This window comes from Toxorhynchites rutilus, chromosome 3, assembly GCF_029784135.1.
Source record: "Toxorhynchites rutilus septentrionalis strain SRP chromosome 3, ASM2978413v1, whole genome shotgun sequence".
In the NCBI taxonomy this organism is placed as follows: domain Eukaryota; kingdom Metazoa; phylum Arthropoda; class Insecta; order Diptera; family Culicidae; genus Toxorhynchites; species Toxorhynchites rutilus.
This window is the reverse complement of record NC_073746.1, coordinates 136,360,243-136,372,291: the sequence shown is the minus strand read 5'-3', so window position 1 is coordinate 136,372,291 and position 12,049 is coordinate 136,360,243. Positions and strand designations below refer to the sequence as shown.

The 12,049-nt window shown below is 37.0% G+C and overlaps 1 protein-coding gene across 1 annotated transcript; it reads left to right on the top strand.

Annotated features, from left to right (window-relative positions):
• Positions 1–9,482: 9,482 nt before the first annotated feature.
• LOC129779186 (uncharacterized) lies at positions 9,483–10,375 on the top strand. Its single transcript, XM_055786485.1, has 2 exons — positions 9,483–10,165; positions 10,228–10,375. Exons 1-2 carry the CDS (start codon positions 9,585–9,587, stop codon positions 10,286–10,288), a joined length of 642 nt encoding a protein of 213 aa, XP_055642460.1. The 5' UTR covers positions 9,483–9,584; the 3' UTR covers positions 10,289–10,375.
• Positions 10,376–12,049: the final 1,674 nt, after the last annotated feature.

Genomic DNA, 12,049 nt, shown 5'->3' with positions numbered 1-12,049 from the left:
AAAATAACCCCTATTGTGCATTTCTATCAACTCGAAATATTTTGAACGACTTGATAAAATTCCATTCTGTATTCCGTTCGAGTTGTTTTTGCATTTCGTTCGATCTGTTTCTCTTCAAACATTAAATGGGCAAAACTTGAAAACCTGAGTGCTATTTTATAACTCGAACGGAATAACGTTTTCGAAGGAAATGGAAATCCGTCGGAATACAGAATAGGTCCGAACATGTCACAATAGGTTTATTGAACGAAACGTTCCACGAACGAATAATTTTGCGTAATGGACCCGTAAATTGGTCTCCAAATTGGTCTGCGGAATGAAGAGTTTAAGCTATTCGTGTATTTGTGATTAAACTAGTGTTAAGGTTCGGCTCAAATTCCTGGTAAGTATATTGTAAAACGGTTTGAGTTGAAATTAAACCGCATGTCACCGAATGTTCGTCGTATAACCGGAAGTTATCACAATTTTTTTGTTTTAAATTTAGAACTATTTTGACCCTTGAGCCTTTGGGTTTTGCCCAACAATTTAAATTTTTACTGCGTTCAAAATGTCAAGTTTCTTTCCATCATCAAACGCATCAAATGCCTGTGGAAGTTTTTGGCGACTCCACACCATCGGAGAGATTTTGTAAAGAACGGTTTGGACGATTTAAAAGTGGTGATTTAAGTGTTAAAGACAAAAAGTGTCCGGGCAACCGAAAAAGTTTGAAGACGAAGAATTAGAGACATTAATCGCTCAAGATTCGTGTCAAACACAAACAGAGCTTGCAGAATCATTAGGAGTAACTTGACAAGATATTTCTACACGACTGAAAGCCGCAGGATATATTCAAAAGCAAGGAAATTGAAACGAGAGGTCGCAAGGCGATTTTCCTTGTCCGAAATGTTGCTTGAGCGAAACAAAAGGATTTTTTTTGCATCGAATCATTAGATCCGTTGAAAGCAAGCTATTTTCGAAAACGTCCAGATTATGCAATCAGACACGAGTTGATTACACTCCATCAATACAACGTTCGGCCTCATGTTGATGTTCGAGTTCAAAACTGTTTGGAAAATAGCGGATGGGTAATTCTGGTTCATTCATCTTTTAACCCAGACCTTGCCCCTTTTGACTACCATTTCGATCGATGCAGAACGCTCTGAGTGGAATACACATTACTACAGAACAGGATATAACGCTTTATTCGCGACGGAATCCTTAAATTGCTAGAAAGATGGGAAAAAATTGTGTCTAGCGATGGCCAATACTCCATACTTCTCACTGTTCATTCGTGTAGATGACGCAATCTGAACCAGGCTCCACCTTTCCCCCAACGATTTGCTTGAAGTCCGAATTTGCCCACTTGTAGTGCAAGAATATTGAATTTTTGCGTTGCGCGAGCTAAATTTCCAAGCTATGTTTTCCTTGCTTGGATGCCTTTTTGAGAACTGAAAAGCAAACGTCAGAATCAAAATAGAGGAATAATTCCACACTCACGCAGCTACAAAATGAGGATTGTTCAGTGTTCTCAGATGGACACTCGAAAGATAAAATGTTAAATTCGAATTTGCACGAATCCAAAAAAAAAACTTTTCCTTGAATTGAATAAATGAATGAAATACAATGAAAACATTCATTTTTGAGGAATCATCAAGAACATCATTGTTTACATTTTTTATAAAGGGCAGTTTTTTTTAAATAAAAGATGATGAGTGTTATGTATAGTGTGTATGATCTTGTGGTTTACGAACTTTGACTTCGGAATCAGAAAAGATGATAAAAAGATTGTATTCATTTACATTAAAAATACAAAATATCATATTGGTTCTATCGATATGTAACACAAAATTATAAGTGAACATGGACAGGTTAAATATAGCTAACAAGTTCAAACAGATATTCGATAAAGAAAGAGGCGGGTGTTCGAGATAAAAATTACTTTCCTCATTTGAACTTTTTGAGTAAACATTGTTGAAGTAATCTCGAAACACACACGTGAATGTGACGGATTATGACAAATCGCTCAGAGCAGTTCTAATTCTGTACGTCTTTAAGTTAGTATGGTTTTTTTCAGAATAAGAACAAAGAACAAAACATTATATCGAAATATCTCATTAGAACGACTAGAAAGATAATAATGTGCTATCGTTAAATATAGCACTTTTTTTCGTTAGCACACTTTTCTTCGTAACCATTTTCCGTAACCGTGTTATCAATCATAAATTAGATACGCAGAGTTTAAGCCCTCAATCTTGCAAATAAGTATAAAGTGGCGTTGATGGGCAGGGCCGTTTATACCATTAGCTCCAACGCTACGAACATTTTCCCATGCCCAAAATTTATATCTAGAATCTCGTTCCAACGCTTCCAGCGGAACGGATCTAATTGCTATATTTTCCTCGCATATTTCGCAATTCGATGAGAAATGCCAAGAATCAACGCAAAACCCAAGAAAGGCTCATCACACCAAGGTACTGTTAGTTTCTTTGACCCTTACCGGAATGGTTCGCTCCAAGAAGCGATCTCATCCATCGCGCACGTGCTTATTTACCTGATCATTAAACTATTTAAAATAATGACTGCTGCGTCACTTCAACACTGATGGCTATAACTGGTTGTTTGTGGAGATTGAAACTTTTTTGTTTGCACCTCATGTACCGAGGAGCGATACCATGTGTCTCTCTTCACCTTCGGGGGGGACTTAGATAGCTTATTAAGGTACGTCTTGTCCCGTTTTGTTTTATATACGTGTCATGCGTGAATACGGGGTAATCAATGCCGCGTATGCTACTATACTTGCGGTTTTTATGTGCTTCCCGAAGGAATGCATTATGTGAGACGCCCGATCGAATAAGATATGCGGGGACCCAGTTAATGACATAATGTCTTACCGGGACATACTGGCCGCATAGTGACAAAGAGCTTCATGCACAATTCATTCAGTTTTTTCGTAGATTTATTCAGAACTTGTATTCTATGTGGTTAAGATTAGTACAGCGTAAAATCTCTATTATATAAAAATGTTCTGTTCGTTTGTGTACGCGTCGAAAACTCGAAAAGTACGGAACTGAAATTGAGCTTCTAATGAAAATCGACTATTCAGTAATGAATATGTGTTCTATGTGAAGGAAACATCATTTTTCCACGTGTTTGACAATATCATGAACTGAAATTGTGTTTCGAAGTGATTTAAAATTTATCGATTCCCCTCATCTATTTCTATCTCTATCTATATATATAAAAATCTCGTGTCACGATGTTCGTGGTCGAACTCCTCCGAAACGGCTCGACAGATTTAAATGAAATTATGCTCAAAAAACTTGGTAGACATGAGAATAGGTCGTAAACTATATATGATACCGCTAGGATACCGATTACTGTATATCTAATAACGATTAGGGTGATTGTATGAAAAAAATCTGAATAATTTTGATTTTGTATTTTTTGCATAAACTTGGCTGGAAAAAAATACATATAACCATATATTACCGAATTTCAACCCTATCTCCTATTTTTCATTGCGATATTTGTATTTTTATATAAATAATACCAAATAATTGATCCGTCGTTCATTTTTCAAACAGGACGAATTTATTTACGCTGTTAAATGCCAGATAGAACTTCGTCCTCTTCGTCGAAGTTTCACCACACACATACGCAAGTAAACTCAACTCGACTAAAGCTAGGCGCATCGCCGGCGAGCTGGAAACCTTTTTGGATGAGTGCAATGAATTATTGAAATTATTCTAATCACACACATGGTTGGAATGTAAAATAACAATCACGCTATTGTCGTCAATCCTGGTAAAAATTCAACTGAAGAGTACGTGTGTAGATCCAATGCCCCACAGTTACTTCAATCATTAAGAACATCATTACTCATTTTCCATTAATATTTTCAACATGAGGTTCGAGGAGACGAAACAAACAAGAAAGTGTGATCGATTGATTCTTATGTGTGTCGTTTGATGAATTGACGCGGTTAAGACAACGTCATTCTACGATGTCTTGAGCTGTGTCAATAATCCATGGTCAACATATACGCAAAGGTAGAGAGCAAACTACTGCGATTTCTATGACACAATCAACAGGAGCGGTTTGAGGAAGAATACATTCACTTGCGAGACGCTATCATGAGCAACACCAACACACAGCCTTTATTCAAACGACAGCACGTGTGTTCAAACGAAAGAAATGAATTCTTTAATGACCTCCATTACAAAATTGCAAGTATTCCGTACAACATGTTGCTGGATGTATTCGGTTGAACGACAAAAGCGAGGATTACGATGTATGCATATTTTTAGTTTGGTTAGTCAACAAAATACGCTCTGAGCGAAAATATAGAGTAATTTCCTTGGAAACTCCAGATTCATCTACTGATCAACTATTATCCTGTATTCTGAAATTCGATCGAATCAGAATTACCCAAACAGATCGCAACTCAAGTTCAATCGAATTTGTAAAAATGTGGCAGCCTTGGCGTGCAATTCCACATTGAAGTTTATCTGTGAGAATGGTAATAAATTTTCGGGTGGAATGAACACGCTTTAGAACAAAATTATAAACGAAAACAGGACAAAACGGAAACAAATGAAAATAGCCTCTAATATGTGTTCTGTGTAACAGGATAACACATTCTCTGCAAGTGGGGAAAAATATAGAACGAAAATTGCTTCTGATAATGATTTTATATTATGGATAAAGTTTTGGCGGAAATGGAAGGAGATTTATAGATAAGACGTTAAGTTAGGACTGTCTGCTAAGTATTTGAACAACATCGAGTAATGATTTTCATTCAAATTTTAGCAATTTAAAAAAAAATGTTTTTTTTGTGAAATTTTTGTCGGCGGTCATCGTCTAAAGCGCTTCATTTCTCTGTATGTCATAGATCTCATCTCCATCTCCACATCACTCTCGGGTTCGGGAAGCTCATTTTCGCACGGTACAATGCAATACGCAGTCAAATCTTCACGTATCTGCTCGATATCCACGTGGAATCTATCCTTCATCGATCACAATCAAAAAATTTTATAGATCGTTAAAACATTTAAACACACTCGCAATACAATAGTCATCTTCTATTGAATAGCTAAAATATTCACTAGAAATAATTTTATGGCAGAACAACGTTTGCCGGGTCAGCTAGTATATATATAAAAATGTCCTGTTCGTTTGTGTACGCGTCAAAAACTCGAAAATTGCGGATCCGATTGAGCTCAAACTATGATACAATATACAAAACAACCAAACACATCTAGGATTGTTGTTACAACATAAAAAAATAAAAAATTCAACCCAATGCAACCATGCAACCACAATGAGCCACAGCAAAGCGGGGCAGGGTACAGCTAGTTATATATAATTGTTTGTCATATCAACGAACATAAATTTAGACACCAACCAATCATTGTTGAATTCGTTCATTACCAAAACAATTTATTTTACATATTGATCGATTCCGTTTCATGCACGTTAATTCTTCCGCACAGCGTAAATATTATGCAAATGCGTTAATAATACGCCTAATTGAATCATGATTTGATTATTCACCTAATGATAATTACTTCAAAAGACGCTACTTTAGGGTAACTGCGTCCAATCCGAATTCAAAGTTTTCCGAGCATCACGTACAATCATATTGCTTTACGAAGCATATTTCCAGTTAATTTTTGACAGCATAGCTGTGTTCTGGCTCGTCTTCGATTTTCGCCTTATGGTTATGACATAGAAATCAAAGCCCAATCATCCCAATGCACAGTTGTACCGATGGACAATTTTCGCGGACAAGAGCTTTTTGATCCATTTCTCTGGGGTGACGCATTGCGCATTTCGAAACGAGTGATTTCTGTTCGTTTCGACCATTTTGACATGCCTTTGACCAGCTTTGTTTACGAACCCAAAAATTTTACATTTCTCTACGAGACAAATTTTGCTCTAAATCTAGTACACCGAAAATATGAACTTGAAAAATATACATAATACTAAAACGAAACGAGTAACTCGTTTCGAAATGCGCAATGCCACCCCTGGTTTCAGAGCTATACTTTCTTCAACAAAGTTGCTCATTATAGTAATACTCTCTTTTTTTTGTAAATGGGCCAAAAATTAGGGTGGGCAAAAAATCAGAGAAATATAAAAACTAACTTTTTTATTTGCAGTTTGACTCAAGAAGATCAAATCGAGCTAGTGTAAAACTTGTGACGTTTTCATGTATGCCAGTTTGGTAGAGATTGGTAGATCAAAGCTTTGCTTTCATTTCATTGCCATATACTATCGTTTCTTTTCTCCAATGTTCTTAGATTCGAGTACAATTTTTCCGTTTAAACACACCGAATTCGCGATAAAAATAAGCGTTTGAGGGTTTGCTTTTCTTCCACAAATGAAAAATTTCAGGCGTTTAAATAAGGTAACTATCTGTATAAGAACTAGGAAACCGTTAGCGTAGACGAATAAAATTGACTAAATCTTCTCATTTTTGCCCTTCTATAAGAAGGTTCACCAAATCGCGTCGCGACATTTCCATGCTGAACGGTAGCAATAAACAATCACTCGGAAGAATTCATCGACCTAGGATGAGATCAGCGAAGTGAGAAAAACTAACGTCAAATGCAGCTAGTCGTTACTGTTTGCAATCTGTAAACAAGTATTGTTATTAACTGAAATTTGGCAGATATTTTTTTCTATATGGCAATCAAATCAATGCAAAGAATTGATCAACTAATCTCTACCAAACTGGCATACATGAAAATTACTTAAATTCACAAGTTTTACTCTGCAATTTTATTTTTGTGTTCAGGCGCGAAACCATAAAAAAAACTCAAACTTAAGTGTTTCATAACTATAGAACCAGATGGAAATACCCTCACTCCTTTACAAAATTTACGTCAATTTATAATGGATTACAACAAGTTTCTAATTCGTAAGTCATCTTTAGTTCTCAATCAGTTCAAATAAACCATTCTGGGGGTTTTGACCAAGCTGCGTCATGTTGTAGTGTGTATCTCGTTCTACGCAGACGGTACTGTTCGTTTAAGCTCTTCAAATCACTCATACTGGTTGTAAGCTGTATCTACTATTCGTACGATCACTCCTCATAAGTTCTTGATAGGGTTTTGATCTGGTATACAAGCTTACCAGTCCAGAATCTGAAGCCCTTATTCATCAAACCATGCCACGACCTTCCAGATTTTATGAATTGATGACAAATTACCCATTTATCACATTGTTTTTGATGCAAAAACAGCAGTAAATGATTCTGAAGTTGCACGTTGCACTTCCAACTGTTCATTCGTGTTGATGGTAAGCTACCTAAACCAGGCCTTTTTGAGAAAATTCTCCCCAAAAGAAGTACTTCAGAATCATTTACTGCTGTTTTTGCATCAAAAACAATTTGATAATTGGGTAATTTGCCATCAATTCATAAAATCTGGTAGGTCATGGCATGGTTTAATGAATAGAGGCTGCAGATTTTGGACTGGTCAACTTGTTTACCAAATCAAAACCCTGTCATGAACTTAAGAGGAGTGATCAGACGAATAGTAGATGCAGCTTACAAGCAGTATGAGTCATTTGAGGAGGTTAAACGAGCAGTAACCTCTGTGTAGAACGAGATACACACTACAACATGGCTCAACTTTGCCGTAACCACCCCGAATGGGTTATTTGAACTGATTGAGAACTAAAGATAACATACGAATTAGAAACTTATCGTAATTTATGTTAAATTGACGATAATTTTATTAATAAGCGAGAGTTTTTTCCATCTGTTTCTATAGTTATGAAACACTGGAATTTTAGTTTTTTGAATGTTTTGCGCCTGAACACAACAATAAAGTTGGAATAGCCAACTTATAGTCTTATAATGAAGATAGTTATTGTATTCTACACTATATACTTCAATTCAACCGACTTCTTACATATCTCTGGAAACTCAGAAAAAATGAGTGGTTCTATAGTTGTGAAACGCAGTGTATCTCGGACTGACTTGGATAAAAATAAAAAAATAATCACCTTAACACCTGGTGATGAGACCTCTTGTGCATCGTCAATCACAGTAACCTATGAGTTTTCAAACTAAATTCGATAGCGCTCTCAGTTAAATTGCGGAAGTTATGGCGAAAACATTAAACAGCAACAGCAACAGCGCTCCATTGTTTGTGAGTGCTGGGTGCTCCATCCGGATGTGAAGAAAGTGGACTTCGTCAAGTACTTTGAGTCCGCTGGATACGTCCGTTCCGGTATCTATAATATCCTCACACTCTGGAGAAGAATTAGAATATTGAACGGAAGCCTGGTTCCGGTCGTCCGTCGATGCTACGCAATCGTAAACTTCAGCTGGAGGTAAAGCAGATGACGGAGTAACGATTACGTGGCGAAAACGGAGGAGGAACTAATAAAGCTAGTTTAAGTTTGTATTTTTTTTATCGCCATCCGATAAATTGTATTTATTTTAATAAAATCGTTTGCCAAAAATCAAAGAAGAGTCAAAATACGTTAACAGAAATTCAAAATGGACCAGCTTGTCCATTTGTTTTGACTTTAGAGAGAGACATAAGTGTCAACAAAATGCCATAAAAAATCAAGAATCGTGTATATCGTATTCCGCGCAAATTCAAAAGTCGCGACATATAGATACTCATACACTTTTTAATCGTTGATCAAAACATTGGTAGAATTATCTCATAACAGCCATTTAATGCCATATAGTGGTTCTCATGTTTTTCTTGAAAACTGGTAGTATTGTTTCCTTATCGCAAAATATCAGACCCGTATTTTTCATCTTTTATGGTGCCCATTTCCATTTTAGTCCGAAAAATTTATTTTTCCTCTTTTTCCAAAAATTACTATTAAAAAATTCATATCAATATCAATTTAAAGCCAATTACACTTGCAAAAAAAATGATTTTTTTTTTCACAAAACATATCAGAGATGTGATTTTTGTCGTTTTTGAGTTATGATTTTTCAAAGTAAAATTGTTTGCAGTCTTCGTTCAATATTTATATGCGACTAGACTATCATGCGCCTACATTGATTTACAGCGACTGTAACATGATTACAATTTCAATACTCGTTATAATTTCTAATCCTTGACTATAATGTTATACGTAGAGACTTGAATCAATTTCGATGATTACGGGTCTAGCATTTTGCGTTAAGGAATAAGACAGCCAGAATAAGACAAAATCTAAGAACCACTATTTCGGTTTGGTATGGAATTGATGAAAATTCAAAATTGGCAGGCCTTTGAATGCAACTCATATGCGCTTAATTCTTGTCCCCCTGACACGAGCTAACATAAGACTCACCGATCGGTGTCCATGTCGCACATGAGATGCCCAACGGACAGCATGAAAGAATCCAGCTTTTTTATTGTGCCACGGCTTCCGCTAATGGAGGAAAAGGTAAAACAACAGCAGCAAATATTGTGAACTTCTCCCAGAGTGAGAGAGCAATCCAAAAGTGGAACCAACAAGTCAACAATCGGGATGCTGGATCTCGTCATCTTCATTTCTGTACCAGTGCTGGTCAACTAAGCATCGTTTCGGAAAGGCTGTCCCGCTCAGCTGTACACTCGATAACAAGGAACTGTTAATCGCGAAAAATGTGCAAATATAGCAACGGATTGTTGTTAATTGCAATCACAACTAGCATAAGTCTGGTGTGCGGTCTGCCGGTGTTATCCTATGACGATGATTACGACAGCGGGGAGAACGATTACGATGTGATCTTCGATCAGCGCCAGAACGGAACTGAGAATGTGCGTCTTTCCGTTGACGGAATTGTGATTGCCGTTCCGGCACCGCCCAGTCAGGCAGACCTCACAGCTTTGGCGGGATCTACCTTGTTGCACATTCTCGGCTCGCACATGGCTTCCCTGGATGCAGATAGTTCGGAAGAGGAAGTCAGTACATCGACCACCACCACGAGTACCACGACGACGACCACAGCTGCGCCGCTGCTTTTTGAAGATCAGTTCATCCCGGTGAACCTGTTAGGCCAAGGATTGTCGTTCCTGTTCAACAAAGGGGTTGAAGTTCCGATTAAGATAGCTTCGGGTCTCAAACCGCTCAGAGCCGGTAAACCAGACTATATTTTAATGGGCGAAGAAGACAAGGAGAACGATGCACAGGATGCGATGGATACAGTTTCCGGTGGACACAAATCGTCGAAGCATAAGCGAAGGTAAATCCTGTTTATTCTTGTTCGCATTGCAGAAAAAAAAAAACTGTACTCCGTTTTTGCAGGTACAAGTTGAAAGTGGCTAATGCTTTAAAACCATTGCTGCGAAAGACTTATGTGGTTTGATTAACTATGACTGCAACCATTTGTGATAGGTTTGAATTGATAAGACTTTACACCATATAATACATAATATATAATACAGAAATATAATCCACAAAATTTTATGTGTATGGAAAGAAAGTATCTGTTTTGAAGAATTAATTATGTTATCATCTACTCTGATCGAAAGGTATAAAAGCAAGGGAATGGGTACGAAACCGGGTTGGGATTGTATGGTAACATCGTGCCTTTCTTTTTTTGGAATGATTGGAATAGGCCGAGAAGAGAAAACAACGGTGTGAAATTAGGTCAACAGTATAATATTCGGGTTTATTATTTATATTTATTTGGACAATAGGTCATTTGCAACCGGTTGGGAATTTTCGGACGCATGATTGCAAAACGAATGCCTTAGGGATTTTACAGATGATCTAATGAATGAAAGTTATTTATTTTTTGTCCATTGCTTCATGAGCTGAGGAAAGAATGAATCGCGTTCGTTTTGTTTGTCAAGTATGGTTAACAGCATCACTTATAAATTACTTGTTTTCGTGTAGTGTTTATTATGGTGAGACCAATAATATTACATACATTAACAGGAATCAGTTAACTCGGAGTGCTACCGCTGAACGGAGCACTGCGCCGAAATGTATGCACTGGTGTGTTTAACCCCTTCCCGTATTATTTAATACGTCACACATCAAGTGATTTCACTACTCTGCTGAGCGTTCTAGCGCCCTATGTTATGCAAGTACCCACGAGTTAGACTCGATGTTGTACGGGAAAGGGTTAATGTGCATTACGACCTGATGTCGTCTAAAGACGACGCTCGTACAGACAGCTCATCGCGCGGATGTCGTCTGTAGACGACGCTCGTAGCGAAAGGGTTAAATCTCAATCCTAAATGGGGGTAATCAACTATAATCGCTTATTGCCATCCACTTTTGAGAAATCGATCCGGCGATCGTCTTGATTTGTTGATTTAAGATGGTAGCTAGGTACTTGAGCATATAATTCCGGTTAATTGAGGGTTTCTATTCTAATACGAATAAATTTTACTGTATTGACGATAAATTCCAGTAACTAAGTTTGTTAACTTATACAGACAATTTATGATGGTTTGTTTTTAAATGAACTTTGGAATATACTTAACAATCTTAGAAAAGAACGCTACCGATTTTTTCGAACCAGATTCGAAAGAGAGTGTAACAACCTTCGCGAAGTAGGAACAATTTTCACGGCACTTCTTCTGTCCTCCTATGACAGATTCTAGGGCTCAGCCGAACTTCAAACAAAATCTTTTTTCTGGAACTTAGTCAGAAAACAAATCATCTGCCCGCATTCCATGTAACGTGAAATAAGAGATTTCTCAGGCCTGCTTATACATTCTGTCAAACATATTCCTGGAATTTGTAGTTTCATACGCTTTTTTAACATTTTTAAATTTTTATAAAGTTGGTATCACTGTCATTTGTTAATTTTGATCGCAATTTGTCGTTAAGTTTGTTTACAGCGTCGTTAAGAACAAGTTAACTTTTTGTTCGGCGGTTTTTGATATGAATAATTGTATTGATCGAAGATATTGTGTGAAATTTTGTGTTGTAAACAAGAATCACAGCACGGCAAAGAAACGTCGCATTACGACTAGTACCAAAAGAACTCAATTTTCGATGACTGGATTGTTCATTGGAAAAAGTGTATTACTTCAGAAGGGACCTATTTTGAAGGCGATAATACAAATTTTGATGATAAATGAAGCATTTTCTGTTAAAACGAAAAATCAGG